Source organism: Ictalurus punctatus, chromosome 6 (genome assembly GCF_001660625.3).
Source record: "Ictalurus punctatus breed USDA103 chromosome 6, Coco_2.0, whole genome shotgun sequence".
NCBI lineage: Eukaryota > Metazoa > Chordata > Actinopteri > Siluriformes > Ictaluridae > Ictalurus > Ictalurus punctatus.
The window spans coordinates 3670001-3687230 of NC_030421.2; the positions used below are offsets into that span (position 1 = coordinate 3670001).

Genomic DNA, 17230 nt, shown 5'->3' on the forward strand with positions numbered 1-17230 from the left:
TTATGTATCGTAATTAAACTGCACGTTCCCCTTCGCTGTAAAGTCTGACAGTGAAAACGGCGGATGGAGCGTGGGGAAGTGATACGGAACTGTAAGGTGCACACCTTACAACGTCTGTCAACCAATCAGAATCAAGTATTAAACAGTGACGTGGTATAAAAAAAAAAAAAAAAATCAATATTACTGTAGTGAACACTTTATAAATGATACCGTATAGGGCTAGTATACTGTATGTATGTGTATATATAGTATATAAATGATTATTTTCTTTACACTCGATTATTACTGTAATTACTCTGAACCTATTAAACTATTCAAAAACAATCCGACCTTTCAAAATTATACAAGAAATAATAGATTCAACAGATTATTATGGCATCATTCCATTTATTTTCTGCATAAAACTTGCTGTTTGTTGACTGAACTCACCGCAGGGCGTGGTGTGTTTGCTCACACTGCAGGATGTGGGAGGAAATGCAGATGATGTGTGAGGCTGAAGGACAGAGGAAGGAAAGGGTGTAGGGATTAAACACAACTGTATGTGCTGTCTGAGATTAAACTCATAATACGGCCTATATATATATATATATATATATATATAAACACCAAAACACGGTCAAATCATAACGTCATATCAGAGGCAGGCACTTTTATGTTTAGGGGTAATATGAGCTCAGGGGGAAATCACAGGGATGTTGTTTTACTCACCGCTGCAACGCAACAAGCCCGGCGCTCGTCTCTCGACTTTACTGGGGCGGGTCTTTGTTTTTCAGCTGTAATAATAATAATAATAATAATAATGTTTTACAAGCATATCACCTTAATGTACACTCACTGTCCGCTTCATTAGGAACACCTGTGGCATATCAGGTTCCACTCCCGTCAGCCAAGAACCGGAATCTGAGGCGCTCGTGGACACAGCCTCACTCAAACTGGACAGCTGAAGACTTTTTCCACTTTCTGTAAGTCTGTGCCCATGATAGTCTCAGTTTCCTGTTCTTGGCTGAGAGGAGTAGAACCTGATGTGATCTTCTGGAGTTGTAGCCCATCCATCGATAGGTTCGATGTCTTGTGCATGCTGAGATGCGTTTCTGCTCACCATATACGTGTGTGTATAACACACCTGCTCCCCATTCACACCTGAGACCTTGTAACACTAACAAGTCACATGACACCGGGGAGGGATAATGGCTAATTGGGCCCAATTTTGAACATTTTCACTTAGGGGTGTACTCACTTTTGTTGCCAGGGGTTTAGATATCAATGGCTGTGTGTTGAGTTATTTTGATGGACAGCAAATTTACACTGTTACACAAGCTGTACACTCACTACTTTACATTGTAGCAAAGTGTCATTTCTTCAGTGTTGTCACATGAAAAGATATAATCAAATATTTACAAAAATGTCAGGGGTGTACTCACTTTTGTGAGATCCTGTGTGTATATATATCACAGTGATTATATATGAGTTACTATATCCTTCCTGGCAGCGTGAACACATCTGGCCATTTAACTCTGAACTCTTATCAACAATCCTGTCACTCGCACGATGTTTTTTTCCCATGTAAACTCTAGAGACTGCCGTGCGTGTGTGTGTGTGTGTGTGAAAATCCCAGGAGATCAGCAGTTTCTGAAATACTCAACCCAACATCCATGCCATGATCACAAGCCACAAAGATCACACTTTTCCCCCATTCCCATGTCTGATGTGAACATTACCTGAAGCGCTTGACCTGTATCTTCCCCCCTCTTCATCTCCCTCCACTGGCTTCCTGTAGCTACCCGCATCAAGTTCAAGGCCTTGATGCTCACCTACAAGACCTTGTCAGGAACAGCGCCCTCCTACCTCAACTCTCTGCTGAAGGCCTACGTTCCCTCTCGCAATCTGCGATCGATTAGCGACCGACGTTTAGCAGTTCCAACTCAGCGTGGCGCGAGGTGCCTTTCCAGAACCTTCACACTAACTGTTCCTCAGTGGTGGAATGCACTTCCAATCTCAATCCGGACCGCAGAATCTCTCAACATCTTCAAAAAACAGCTAAAGACCCACCTCTTCCGTCAACACCTAACCAACCCATAACAATAATAATTTAAAATAATTAAAATATTGCACTTACACCTCGACTCTGCGCACTTTGCTTCTTCTGGAACTCAATTAATGGATATGGTAGCACTACTTGTATTGTTCTCTGCTTGATATATCGCTTTCCTCGTATTTTTCTCATTTGTAAGTCGCTTTGGATAAAAGCGTCTGCTAAGTGAATAAATGTAAATGTAATGTATCTGTATGAATTTTGTGCGTTGTGCTGCTGCCACATGAATCAGATCGTCACAGTGCTTGAGTGGGGAATGCAAGAGAAAGGCGTGAGTCATGGAGAAATTACCTTTCTTCATTTGTCACATGGTTTAAAGGGAACCAAAACTGGTGAATGAATTTACTACAGCATGTTCCACTGTACTGTTTCATGCAGGGTTGCCAGATCGTTTTTTTTCAACCCTTGCCTGATTCAGTCTGAATGAATCTACTGTAACTGTAACTAAACCAAGCTGTAAATCTACCTCTACCTGGCAGTATAATGTGAGTAAAATACTAACTGTGAACATCCTGTACTCGTACCCTGTAAGTGGGAAGTCTTATCATTATACCAAAAGTTTACTTCCTTATATATATATATATATATATATATATATATATATATATATATATATATATATATATATATATTTATATATATAAAGTCTAACTAGACTATGACTTTGTAAATGTCATAGAAAAATCATATTGTTTGTCTTACACGAATAAAGCCAAGACATTCCAAGGGAGCTGAGGAAGTGAGTGTGTACTCATTCATACATTCCTGTAAAGATGGGATCTCAATACCAAAAAAAAAAAAAAAAAAAAAAGGACTATGTTTGTCCTGAGAACGAATCTTACTAAAACTTAACTAAAGCCAAAAAAACGCAACCCTCGACTAAACTTAATGCTCAGAGTGTTTATGTGAACTGCAAAGCAGTCGTTCGAACTGATAGAATCTGACATTGTTATTCAGCCAATCACGTGAGAGCAGTGCAGGGCATAAAATCCTGCAGGTCAAGCGCTTCGGTTAATGTTCACTTCACCGTCTCGGTGACTTTGACCGTGGCATGGATGCTGGTGGCAGTTTGAGTATTTCAGAGACAGCTGATCTCCCACAATTACACAGTCAGTAGGATTTACGTAAAATGGTGCAAAAAAAACCCCCGAACACATCCAGTGAGCGTGAGTCATGTGGGCGGAAGCGCCTTGGTAATGAGATCACTTGGTGATAGTGAGCACTCTTTCCAACCGTGGTGAGGGGGAAAAAAAGCATCTCGGAACGCACAACACGTCAAACCTTGAGGCGAACGTGCGACAACAGCGGAAGAACACATCGGGTTGCACTTCTGCCTGGCAAGAACAGGAAACAGGGGAAGGGCTCAGCGAAACTGGACAGTTGAAGAATAGAAAAACGTCGTCTGGTCTTTCGTAGGTGAAGATTTAATAGGTGTGTGGGCGATGAGTGCATGCTTTTCTATTATTCTATTGTACTAATACTACCGTAACCCACCACTAATCGATCGCATTATTAGATCGTATATCAGGGTGATTGTGGATCAGGTGGTAGAGCGGGTCGTCCGCTAATCATAGGGTTGGCGGTTCGATTCCCGGCCCTCGTGACTCCACATACCGGAGTGTCCTTGGGCGAGACACTGAACCCCGAGTTGCTCCCGATGGCAAGTTAGCGCCTTGCATGGCAGCTCTGCTACCATTGGTGTGTGTGTGTGTTTGAATGGGTGAATGAGAACCAGTGTAAAGCGCTTTGGATAAAAGCGCTATATAAGTACAGACCATTTACCATTTATCTCTCATTATGTTTATATGATCAGCTGCTTCGGGTAATACACCGTTACAGCGGCAATCCGAAAGTCTATAAACATGCATAACTTGTTTGAAGTATGTAAAAAAAGTCTCGATTCACAAGAAAACTCCATTTACTTATGTCATGCACGTTCTCATTAAACCGGGAATGAGGAACTCAAACCAGAGAAAAGGGAAGTGAGAACGCTCAGTACAGGTGTCACCGCCCCCCCACGTTCCACAGTAAACCACACAATGTGTAGTTAATGACGGACTAATGACAGTTACAGTGGTGCCATGATGATGCGCTGTGGTATTTCCCACCTCTGCTCTGGTACTGGCTGAGTCTCTTGGCCAGGTCGACACGGTGGATGGCTCTCAGGTATTTCTCCATCACGTCCATCCTGGTGCTGGAGATCTGATCCAACTTCTCCAGTTCCACGACCACGTCCAGGAAGCACTACGGAGAAGGTCAGGTGATAAACGCTCGTTATTACCGGCACCAGAGCAGCGTCTTAAATGGTGCACTATATCCTATAATACACGATGTCCTTGAGCATGTAGCGTCTAATACTTGTCGTGTAAAAACCTCTCAGAACAAGTCTCTATGCAGAAATGAAAAAGTATCGCGGTAGATACTGTGCTTCTCCTTCGCATCCTCTCTCGCCGTTCAGCTAAATTTACCTACACACCCATTTAACTCGCTGGCCCCGCCCATTCCTTTACATACAATAGAGTAGGCTACAATGTTTTATTGAAGAACATGTCCCATGGTGCACTTTTTGGCAGTCCAAGTACATCATCTAGGTAGTAAGAGCACATCAGTGTAAAGAATCCATTCGCGTCGCACGTACACAGAGAACATAATTTGAAACACGGTTTATGTGTAGTGCACGGTCTAGATCTGCAGAGTCCGATCGTATCCGGAAAGGGCCGGTGTGGGTGCAGGTTTTCATTCCAACCAAGCCGGAGTCACACCTGATTCCGCTTCCTGTGGCTCCGGCTCGATTGGAATAAAACCCCGCACCTTTCCGGATAATGCTGCGTCCCAATACACCTACTTACACTTCGCACTAAAATGACGATCTCTTTGGTTATTTGCTTCCATTTACGCACGCCATCGCCGTAAACACACTCCTCATTGCATTTCAGCTTTTCTTCATTCGTTACTCCTTATATCATTTCATTTCCCTTCTTTTATTTTTCCGCACTTCAAATGCTAAACCGCTCTAAAACTCTTCCTTCCTCAGACGAGGAGTTTTGGGCGACATTAGCTGAAAAAATGTTCCCTCACTTTGAAAGTCTACGGGAAATCGTACACCATCGGGGACCATCCTTTGCGATACTCATTTCATCATACTAACATTCGGGACACACTCGTTCTAATCTCGGATGCTGTTTATGATGGGTAATAGGCGAATTGGGACGCGTACGTATAACGTAATAAACACACACACACACACACACACACACACACACACACACAGAAGGACTCAGGACTCACACAGTAAAATCCCCCGTGTTGATTTAACACCCAGAGAGCTGAATTTACACCCTACAGTGTTTTATATAGTCCAGCTGGACACACATGAACACTCTGGGTGTTAATTCAACACTGTAGGGATTATACTGTGTACCATTACAACCCAAGATTGTTTTTTTACTCAGAATTTTTGTCGGGGGTTCTGTTTTAGACAGCTCCTGAGAATGCTAAAACAAAATGTGGCCATAAAATTACCACAGGTTAGATTGACATTAAACAAGAACCTAACCGTCACTACCCTGGGGAATTTTGTGATATTTCCAAAACAAGGCAATGACACGTTAAGTCTTTTTTTTCTTTTTGAGTTATATATTTCATCAGACTTCCTGAGCAGCAGGGTGCTCGCCCCAGAACAGTACCCACTCGGAGAAATGCTACACGCTAAACACCAGATAAATAACACGCATCGGGGTCACGTTCTGTTTTGATTCTTTTCACGTTTACCTCAAAATTTTCCACCTTCTCTTTGGGCAGCGTGCCTCTGAGCAAGAAAACTAACGACTCCAAATCGTCCGATCCGACGTCCTCGCTCAGTTCGGCCATTAGTACCCTTAAAGACAGAAAAACACCTGTCTGATCGACTGGACTGAACAGTGCAGGGGCATTTCCATTTAAACAGTTCAACAGTCAAGGGCACACATCATGGTTTCCTTCAGATCGGTTCAGTTGTTTGCTGTTAAGTAATTTTACACATTTTCTGTGAAACACAAGGATCCCCCGAGATTCATCTATTAAATACCCAAGAATATATTCTCGAGGAACCCATTAAAAATCCATCGCTATAAGGTTTTATTTCAGCACATTTGCAGTACGTTATATAGTAGATTTGTGTTTTGAAATGAGTTCGATGATAATGAAGACGGTTAAACTTACCTGTAATCTGAAAGCGCGTGGCCGTTTTTCAAAAGCCGTTCAGCCTCGGTCTTACTGATGCCCAAGACCTCAGAGAGTATATCATAGCGCCTCATCCTCAGCATCAGCTCCATCAGAAAAGCCTCATCTGTGTGCACTTGGCCCATGCAAGACTGCAGGATTTCCTTGATGTTGGTGGTGCATCGCCCGGTGTGAAGCTGTCCACACAGGTACGACAAACGCTTACGCTCCTCCAGACTGAGCTCCTCCACTATCCGGTTAATGGTGTTCAAGAGGTACGTCGACAAAGACATCCTTCTAAAACACAGAAGGATAGAAATCTATTCAGCATTTTAGCTTCGAGAAAAACAAATACAATCGTCCCAACATCCACCAAACTCATTGTAATCTGAGGTAAATCCAAGGTGCGACGCTTTTTAGGATTCCCGATCTCCATTCTCCAAGTCCAATGTGAAAAGCAGGTCTTTCAGTAGAAGGTCAATCGCAACAGTTCCCAACATCCGAGTTGGATCCGCCGATCCTAAACCGTACGCTGGAAGTAGCTAGCATTAAACTAGCATTGGACAGGCAATACTGGGTCATCAGTAGTGTGTAAATCAGGGTTCAAATACTATCTGTTAAAATCTAGTTCCTCACTTAGAAAAGTCCGGATTAGCCGCTGATACGACTTCGATGGCAAAAGCAATTACGGACTCTAAAAAGCTGAAATTCTTCCTGTTAAAAAGCTACAGTTATTGGGGTTTTTTTTTTTTTTAAAAATGATTATTTTAGTTCTGCTTCAGTATGTTTGGAGGGTTTGGTCCGCCAGTTGATGTGAAAGGATCTACACAGTCAAACGAGTCATAATTTAACAGTATACAAACTGACAAATCGGAATGTACCGTTCTTTACTATAAAGTGAACTCAAAGTGCTCGGTAGAACTTGAACATTTTCGTAACCGTCAAATGTGTCTCGTGTGTCTTCAAGGACGCTCAAACTCCTGGGAACCACCGTCATTACTCTTCCTCTGACATCTGAGAACTTCACGTCATATCCTCATATTCCTGCAAAGCCACAAATTTCCGCTTATTCAGCAACGCATTTCAAAGGAATTCGAGCGTATCAGCATATCTTTAAAAAAAAAAAGGCTTTTTTAAAAAAGGTCCAGGGCCAGGAAGAGATATGAAAAGATCACTACCGATCCCACGCACCCAAAAAACTCCCCTCGGGGAAAGAGTTCATTACCACACAACAGCTGCGTCTTTTCCCAACACGCCATCAAGACTACCTGGGAAATCTAGATAAACTGCAATTAATATGCTCCTGTTGTTTTCCTCATCGCTAAACTAGTGACACCAATCCCGTTCAGATGTACGTATTTAAAATTTGTTTACTAATAAATAAAACACCGCTGCAAATTGCTGTGGGTATAAAAACAAACCACTTCGGGGTGTGGCGTTATAGGAAAATAATCAACGTGGTCCCTCACAAAGCGCGAGAAGTCGATTGTTTTCCTAATACAGCACGTCGTGAATTGTTTTATTCCTCTTACACCACAGCAATTTGCCGATAATAACAAGTTTGTGCTCGTTTTGAACAAAAACACCAGGTCGTCGTTCTATTTCTGTGTTGCGGAACGTCCAGGAAACTAGTTATTTCCTCCTTTTCGTATCACCGTTTTTTTCCTTTCTTCTCCTTGAAAGGTAATAAGACAAAAATGCAGCGTGTCATGTTAATCATCAAAGATCTCTGACTGTTACCCAACGCGCTGACACTGGACACTTAAACATCTCCTCGCGGGAAACTTACACCATATATACATTTTAAAATCCATTTCTGATAAACATTTGCCATGTAAGTCCCTGTCGTTGCTATAGAAACGATTGCAATTTAATTAAGAAACATTTCTATAGTAAGATCAGTGTGAACCTGGGATGCACCTTCTGACCAATCAGAATCGAGGATTCAATAGCGCTGTGGTGTAAATACGTTTAAAGGGTCCATTTAAACAGCACGACACCTGCTAATGCTTCATTTTAATATCAATGTTTAATATCAGTTCCCATTGTTCATATGATGCTGATCTGAAAGCTCCGAGTATCGACTGAAACCTGATACTGATATCAATCACGGGTACTGACATCCTCGTTCTCTCTGACAGTTTTCGTCAGTAAATGATGCGAAACGTGAGAAGCGTGAGAAGTTGACTCCTGTGTGACCCGAAGACATTTCTACGATACACCATATCGTACGCATCGTGATCTACTACCACGCGTAATTATACGTTAATATACACCATACACCGATCAGCCATAACGTTAAACCCACCTGCCTAATGTCGTGTAGGTCCCCTTGCGCAATTACAGGATCTGCTTCTAACGTCTCTGTTCCAGATAACCACAGGACACCTTCAGAGATCTTGTGGCCTCACGTCCAACAAGTTTCCAAATAAGACTTCCTTTCTTTCTTTCTTTTTCCTAAACCTGATTTGCGGTTAAACGATCCTTTTCGGATGACCAGCGTCCGAGCCTACCGGCTGTCGGCATCATCCTAATGATCACCGAGTGTGCTGTGGGTGATGCATCCCTCAACACCTGGTCAATCCTGATTACTGTTTTATTTACCAACAACAACAACAACAACAACAACAAGTTTCACGTGGGTTTCCTCCGGGTTCTCCAGTTTCTTCTCAAGGTCCCCTGTAGAGTCTCTGCATCTACACACGACCGTGACCACGACAAGAGCGGTGACTGATGATGAATGAAAACATGAGTGTAAAAAGTACCTGAAAACTCCATGTGCCGGAGATACACCTGCAGGTAAGTACTAGCAGCAATGGCATGGAGAAGAATCTCTCTCTATATATATATAAAACCATTTATTATAATAATAATAATAATAATAATAATAATAATAATAATAATAATAACTGAACTGGACATTTTCTCATTGTATTCTGTTGCTCATTCTTAGTAAAGAAGCTTGTCAGTTTGCAAGGCTGATGTGTTTTTAGTCACTTAAGGCAAGTTTATTTAGAATAAAGTATCATTCTAGTCATTCTACAGACAGGTGGAGGTGTGTTGGTCGTGTTGTAGGTAAGAAACGCTAGAAAAAACGGTGTGTTTCATATTTTTTTTAAAAAAGTAAAATAAAGTGAGACTTCTATTTTAAAACCGTTTCACTTTAGGCAAAACAAACAAGCGATAACTATCATCTTTCAAGTAACAAATGCGTATACAACATTATTATTATTATTATTATTATTATTATTATTATTATTATTATTATTATTATTATTATATTGAAAACCTCGCAGTGTTATTAATGCATGTCTTACCTCCAGATGATTGATTCATTTATCCACTGCGTACAATGGAAACTAAAAGTCGCGGAGACTTCCCCCCTCCCCCTTCTCCGCCTTCTCGTTCACAAACGTCATTTCCGTATATTCAGGGTGCCAGATCCGTGGGTAACACACATACAACCGCAACTTCCTGTTGCTAAAGTCCAGAAGAAAAAAAAAAGAAGTGTAATCAAACCATAGGTCGATTTGAATAAATGAGTAATAAAAGTCTCCTTCAGTACCCTTTCCACCACTGGAGAGTCTTCAGTTCTATCATTTTAAAGGGGGAATATTGTGCAAAATTCACTTTTACGTAGAGTTTAAAGAGAAATTTGTGTTGTACCAGCCTATAATGATAAAATTCCACCCAGTCGTCCGTCCATCTATCTGTCTTCTGTACCGCTTATCTTTCTTCAGGGTCACGGTGAACCTGGAGACTATGCCAGGAAGCATGGGGCACAAAACGGGGTACACCCTGGACAGGTTGTCAATCCATCGCAGGGCTCCACCCATTCGTTGTTTTTTTTTTTTTTAATATTATCAAATCTCAAAATTGAGTCGTTAGCGTTTTCGATACAATGTGACGTCACGTTAGAACCTAGGCCTCGCACATGATTGGTGACAGACTCTGATCTATTAGCATAGCTCCTCCCCCGAGTGAGTCGCATACAGTCGGGCGTGTGTTCCGCGCTGGAGCAGATGCAGTGATGAGAAGAACGTCTCAGGTTCGTAAGCGTTGTAAGTGTTCGGTTGTTGGCCGTCAGAACGAACGTAAGAGTCTTCGTGTTCTCCCGGCGTCAGAGCCGCTTGTAAGAGTCCCGGTGTCAGAGTTTTTTTTTGTTTGTTTGTTTGTTTTTTTAAGGAAATGCTCCGTAAAAAATTAGTTATTTTACACCAGACTGCTTTGTGAACGTGAGTCAGTACAAAGCAGGATTTGCTAGAAACTTGATTCTCATGCATGGATCAGTACCACCTGTTTACGATCCAGCTTCATATCCAGAAGTCATACATATCGCACTTTATAAGTCGTGAACGTTTGCAAATCGCCTTTCTGAACGTGCTCGTTAGCAGATTCCACGAGGAATGCGGGTAAAGTTACCGTTGTCTCTGACTGTATTCGCGGAGACCAGAGCTAGGCGGTCATTTTTATTTTTAACCCGAAAACACTTACTGTCTGTAGAATTCATACATACAGGGCTGAACGGCGGTATTTACGGTGTCAGACATACCGGTTCTCCTGATTTGTTGTATCCGTAGTATCCGAAGCACGAGCTGTAAAGGTACAGCCCTCTTCCACAAAGGGGGCGGGGCACAGCAGATCATTTGCATTTAAAGAGACACACACGAAAACAGCGTGTTTTTGCTTCCACCCAAAAAGGGGCATTTACAGCATGGTGTAATAAAGGATCCGTGGGGTATTCTGAGCTGAAACTTCACCGACACGTTCTGGGACACCTGAGACTTCTATTACATCTTCTAAAAAGGGGCATGATGGGTCTCCTTTAATGATTCGATTCAATTCAATAGTTTTTTTGTACAGCACTATTAACAAAGCAGCTTTACAGAAATATAGAAATTCCAGATATACATTTTAAATGTATAAATTTATCCCCAATGAGCAGCCAGAGGCGACGGCGGTGAGGAACAAACTCCCTGAGACGATGTGAAGAAGAAACCTAAAGAGGAACCAGAATCAAAAGGGTGACACCAAGGAGCTTGGGGCACAAAGCTAGGGACACCCTAGACGGGGTGCCAAACCCATCTCAGGACACAATCACACACACACTCACACACCGCGGACAATTTAGAGATGCCAATCCATCCATCCATCCAGCCATCCATCCATACCGCTTTATCCTTTTCAGGATCACGGGGAACCTATCCCAGGGAGCATCAGGCACAAGGTGGGGTACACCCTGGACAGGGTGCCAATCCAATACAGGGTACAATCACATACACATTCACACACCCATTCATACACTACGGACACTTTAGACATGCCAATCAATGGGGGAGGAACCTGGACCCCTACTACAGATTCAAAAAGTGCAACTGTGTAACCAGGAACTGATCTGGAAACTGTTTTGTCTCCAATTTGTTCACATGTAGCTATTGTATGATGTTAGTCTGTAAATATTACTGTTTTACTCAGTCCAAAGACATGCACGGTAGTCTGATTGGCATGTCCAAAGTGTCCGTAGTGTATGAATGGGTGTGTGCACGTTCCCTGCAATGGATTGGTACCCCGTCCAGGGTGACCCTGAAGGATAAGTGGTATAGAAGAGGAATTTATATTAAAACACTCAGCTGTTATTAGAAAAATAATAAACTTCTAAGTAAGATTAGCCACTAACAGACACGTTTAATACTTCATTCACGGTATACCAGCTAATGAATACATTCATACAGGATGTAAACACACTGTCCAAGAGCTTGTTTGCATACGGACGTACGCAAGTATTTAAAGAATAATATCCAACAGAATATGCAAGGAATAAAAACAAGTATATTGATTAATTTCCTATAACAGCATCCACAAGCGTTCTATTACACTTCTATTATACCTCAGCTATTATATTGACTTTAAATTTATAAGACAGACAGACAAACAAAAACAAAAACAAAACAAAAGAGCTTATCATGTTACCAAGAAACCCAGAATCCCCTCTGTCCTAAAGAGATGGCCATGGGAGGAAAACCTCCCGACTTTTACTCCAAGCACTAACACTGGAGACTCCTTCCGTAAATGCTAAATAAATATATCCACAGAGATCTGTTTATTATTCGGCTTGGATTACGTGGCTTGTAGAAACGATAACGTATTAGAACGAGAGCATTAATATAAACCTGTAATCTGAATTACAATCAGATTATAACCAATCAGAATCGAGGATTCAGGAGTGCTGTGGTATAAGCAGGTATAATTAATCAAATGTATGCAAAATACCCCAACTCCAACCTGTGAACCAAGGAAAAGACAAAGAAATGCAGTGTGTGTGTGTGTGTAGTCAGCTCCTCAGTTGATAAGCTGAAAAGCGGATCAGAAAAAACGGACATTAATCCGAGCACTTCCTCTGTGTTGGATCAAGTTATATACGGTAATGACGCTTCAGTCATCTTTCAACTGGGTGGAAAAACAAACACAACTTTAACTTCTCCATTTGCTGGGCGGCTGTGGATCAGGTGGTAGAGCGGGTCGTCCACTAATCGTAGGGTCGGCGGTTCGATTCCCGGCCCACGTGACTCCACATACCGAAGTGTCCTTGGGCGAGACACTGAACCCCAAGTTGCTCCCGATGACAAGTTAGCGCCTTGCATGGCAGCTCTGCTACCACTGGTGTGTGAATGGGTGAATGACAACCAGTGTAAAGCACTTTGGAACCACTAAGGTTAAAAACGCGCTATATAAGAGCAGACCATTTACTTTTAAATGTTCAGTGGAAAAGCCGTGGTGATAAATATATCCCGTTACAGCGTCCTGATCATCCGAGGCCACTCATGACAACTGTAGGCTGTTTTCCTGGTTTATTCGTTTGATCCAGATCGTCCTGATCACGAACGCTTGCGTATTGTAACTCTGACACATAAACCTTACTCTGAGAACACAGTCATGTGAAAAAGAGAGTACACCGGATTCTATGATCTTATTCATCTAAATAATAACTACTGTGCGGTCCTCACTACGAGCTTCTCACTGTGAAACCCACAGCAGATTTCAATATGTAGTCATCCCCCGGCATAAAGTAAAACAAAAATAAGTACACCCTTCCTACTTCCACAGTCATTACGGGTGCAATTAGGAGCCGGATGTGGGCCAAAATTTGCTAAAAAAATGACATGAGAGACCGCAGAAAACAACATTTACGTCACTTTATTGTTGATAAAGGTGCTTCTACACGTTGCTGAATTATGGGGTGTACTTATTTTTTCCCCACCCGGTTCCTGAAAAACTCTTTTTAGAAAGAAAAAAAAAAAAGATATATTTTTGTCTTCTGATTGAGGGAACCCCCTTATTTTATTTATTAAAATGTTATTTAGTTTATTCATTTATTTTAATTTTTTTTATTTATTTCTTTTTCTAATTATTATTATTATTATTATTATTTATTTTACTTTTTTTAGCTATTGATATTTTTTATTGAGTATGTATGAATGTATGAATGTGTGTTCTAATCTGTACACAAAACAAGTATGGCTCCCATTTTGTTGATTCACTGAGACATACGAAATAATGTCTAACATTTTTTTTTCTCCTTTTATAACTGTGGGTTTTTTCCCCCCCAATGTGCCATATCTTTCAATAAAAATATTGAAAAAAAAGAAAAAAAAATATTAACACGACTACATATTGAAATCTCTTGTGTGTGTTTATTTATTTATTCGTTTTAGCTGTCACCTGAGTTTCTAGAAGTTAGTACAGACCTCACGATTGTTATTTAGGCCCTGATTGAATAAATGCCCAGAATTGAAGGAGGGCGTACTTTCTTTTCCCCATGATTCGATGTATTATGACCTTGTCATGTGAAGAAGTGCTAAGAAGGCACCCTCCTATCTTGTTTGGTCTTATTATCCTTCACGCTCTCATCCTCAGACACGCTCAGGTTTTCCTGACATGGGGGACGCTAACTTGTGGACCTGTACGTGAAGAGGTTTGTATTTCAGCTGCGTGTTTTTAGACTCCACGCACATTCCGGATACGTAGAAACCGTCGACGATCAGGCGGTTATTACACATCATATGTTTATTTCTCATTCAGCGGAACACGGATACAGCGTGTGGGACACAGAGGAACATTACAGCTGGCTTATTAACCTGCAGTGAACATTAGAGTCTGATGATTGAGGGTCTCTTCGGGGCTTCAGAGTGTCTCGTGCAGGCGAGACTCAGTGGTCTGACTTCTTCGGAGGGAAGAACGTGTACTCGACAGCCAGGGCCACCGCGAACGCGATGAATCCTGTTCTGAATCCACGCAGCAGAACTTCGCTGAACGTGACCGGCGGACGGAAGGAGTACCTCCACGCTTCGTTCCTGAAAAAAACAAAAAACTTTTGAACAGGAAGATCGGTGTAAACTCTTTTTTCATTGAATTTATTAAGTATTGATCTTCAGAATCTACACAAGATATTTAACATGTTTCCCAGAAGACAACAATAATATATAATGTATTATTATTATAGTAATTAGTATGTAATATTCTTATAGTAAATAATTCATGTATTACTGGTGGAGGGGAAAGCACTCAGACACGATACTGTGCAGTTCTGGAAATTACTCTAAATGTAATACATGTAATGTATGTAATCTAAATGTAATGTAATATACATATATATCTATATCTCCATACTGACAGATGATACGCTCAACAGTAGGGGTGGAATGATCAGACAATTTAAAACGCTGAAACAAAGCAAGGAAACAATCATAAATGTTCGATTGTAAATAAATAAATAAATAAATAAATAAATAAATAAATAAATAAGTGACTACCAGTGTGTGAACAATAATGCAAATTATTTCAACCGTAGCGTAAATACCCGAGGTAACGCCAATACTAAAAATAATCCTTATGTCAACGTCATTCAAGAATCAACAGTAGTCCTATGGAGGACAATAAATTGTATCGTATCGAATCAAATCGTACATTCGGTGTTATCTGAAGCCTGAGGTTTACACTCCTACTCAAACAGAGCGTCTCACCTTGCCCAGGGGTCCTTCAGTCCTCTCCGAGCGAGCCGCTGCTGCGTGAACTCCAAAGGAGTCCCTTCCCATTTCCACGTCTTGAGGTCCGGCATGGGCAGCTTGCTGTGGCCGTGATCCCCGCCCATGGCTGTTTACTGCGGGAAAACCGGTCATCGATACAACTTTCACTATTCTTTTCCAATATAATACCAACTTTACAGTTCTGGGTCCGGACTGACACCTGAAACGACCCTGATATACAAAACATCCTCCAAACGACCGAGCAAACGCTCCGTCAACGTCTGCTGCCGAGCAGATACAAGGCCTGACGTTCCTAAAAAAAAATGACCACGGAAAGCACCTTCAGGATACAGCACATCTGTTTACAGTATTTCCTTTACTCTTGGGAACAAGATGTTGTATAATATTCACAAATAATTACAGATTATACGTTTATACATTACTTCCACTGGTACAAAATCGGATCTCAGCGTCCAATCGGTTACTTGCGATCATTAAGGAAGTGTGAGTTTAGAGACGAGAAGGAGAAGAGAAGTCACTCGGTAATACCCGAGATGATCGGAAATGTGTATTGAGATATCAATATACATATATATATTTTTTAATTAAATTATCCTAGCGAGATGTTTCCTGTGTTCATGTGCAGGATCGGCGTCATTACTGCATCAGCGGTGGATCCTGAGCTTATCCTGGGAACGCGGCGGGAATACACCCTGGATGGGGACACCACACACACGTTTTTAGGAAATAGGAGGAAACCGGAGACCCCAGAGGAAACCCAGACGGACACGGGTACTGGCCCGAGGTCAGGATTGATCCAGGAGCTGTGAGCTACTTTTTGTTGATTTAGTAACACTGAGGTTGAACCCAAAATGTCATCAGTTAGTAAATCATGCAAAGGGATTTGGTTGAACATCTGGAATAAAAACAAACCCCTGGAGAGCTCAGAACCTCGAAGTTTAAACTCAGCAGTATTAGTGTACAGTGCACTAACCCTAACCCTAACCCTAGTTTGATCAAATGCTGGTGTTTTTCCTTCTTCTACACCGTCTCTGTGCATGACCAAAACAGAACTAGTTATCCTTCTAAACCAAAACAACTACCTAGAAATGCTGCTAACTAATTAAACTAACCCCAAATCTATCTAATCAACTAATCCAGATGCTCGCAATACAGCTCTAAAGCTAGGTACAGTTAGCTTAGCAAAGTAGCTAACAGACATAACAATACGTGACAAAAAAAAGAGAAAAACCACCCACATTAACACGGTGACGATGATATTTCACTATAAACACGCACAAGAATATTTATCTGCATGAGAAATGCTGACATGGCCAAAATAATAAAATACAAACCTCTCTATGACCTCCAACAACCGAGTAGAGAAACAAATCCAGCAACCTTAAGAGAAATCAGAATTCACTTCCGGTTCAGACCCTAACCACAGAGTAGCTGCTTCCGGTTTTATGAAAATATATTAACATAATGTACAACTGATATGATTAATATAATGCACAAAATTTTATTTAGGATGTAATTATATACGCGTGTATGTTTTGGCATGTTTTAAACATTTATTTGGGAACTTTTTATTATTGTTATTATTATTATTATTATTATTTTGAAATCCGCAACGACAGGAAGTGAATTTCTAAAGATTCTACTGAATACTACTTTGTTAAATGGTATTATAAGTAAATAAATAGATAAATAATAGTATTACTATAAAGAGTTAAATAATTATACAATAAAATACTATTATGTTTTAAATGTGTCGGGTTTTTTTTTGTTTACATTTATTTTGAAATAGTTTACTTATGAGCGACCCGGAAGGGAGTCGCTTGATTCTTAGTTGTTGCTATAGAAACGCCGGAACGTCCCAAAAATCCACAAAAAGTATTTGAAACAGTCAGTA

The 17230-nt window shown here is 41.0% G+C and overlaps 2 protein-coding genes across 4 annotated transcripts in view; both read right to left on the reverse strand.

Annotated features, from left to right (window-relative positions):
- Positions 1-9716, reverse strand: part of LOC108266354 (CASP8 and FADD-like apoptosis regulator) — a 16755-nt gene extending 7039 nt beyond the window's left edge. For 2 of the 3 annotated variants that reach the window (XM_047156306.2, XM_017469517.3), the window contains exons 1-6: positions 9610-9716; positions 6293-6589; positions 5864-5969; positions 4201-4336; positions 709-773; positions 430-493 (exon numbers count right to left, since the gene is read on the reverse strand). In XM_047156306.2, coding sequence (XP_047012262.1) covers positions 430-493; positions 709-773; positions 4201-4336; positions 5864-5969; positions 6293-6585 — 664 coding nt within the window. In that variant the 5' untranslated portion in view covers positions 6586-6589; positions 9610-9716. Of the gene's footprint in view, positions 1-429; positions 494-708; positions 774-4200; positions 4337-5863; positions 5970-6292; positions 6590-7231; positions 8986-9609 lie in introns of those variants that run through there. The other variant, XM_017469518.3, reaches the window with a different exon arrangement.
- Positions 9717-14338: 4622 nt separating this feature from the next.
- ndufb3 (NADH:ubiquinone oxidoreductase subunit B3) lies at positions 14339-16774 on the reverse strand. The gene is made up of 3 exons (XM_017470948.3): positions 16671-16774; positions 15313-15449; positions 14339-14643 (listed from the first exon to the last, which is right to left on the reverse strand). The coding sequence occupies exons 2-3, from the start codon at positions 15438-15440 to the stop codon at positions 14499-14501; spliced, it is 273 nt and encodes a 90-aa protein (XP_017326437.1). The 5' UTR covers positions 15441-15449; positions 16671-16774; the 3' UTR covers positions 14339-14498.
- Between the last annotated feature and the right edge of the window lie 456 nt (positions 16775-17230).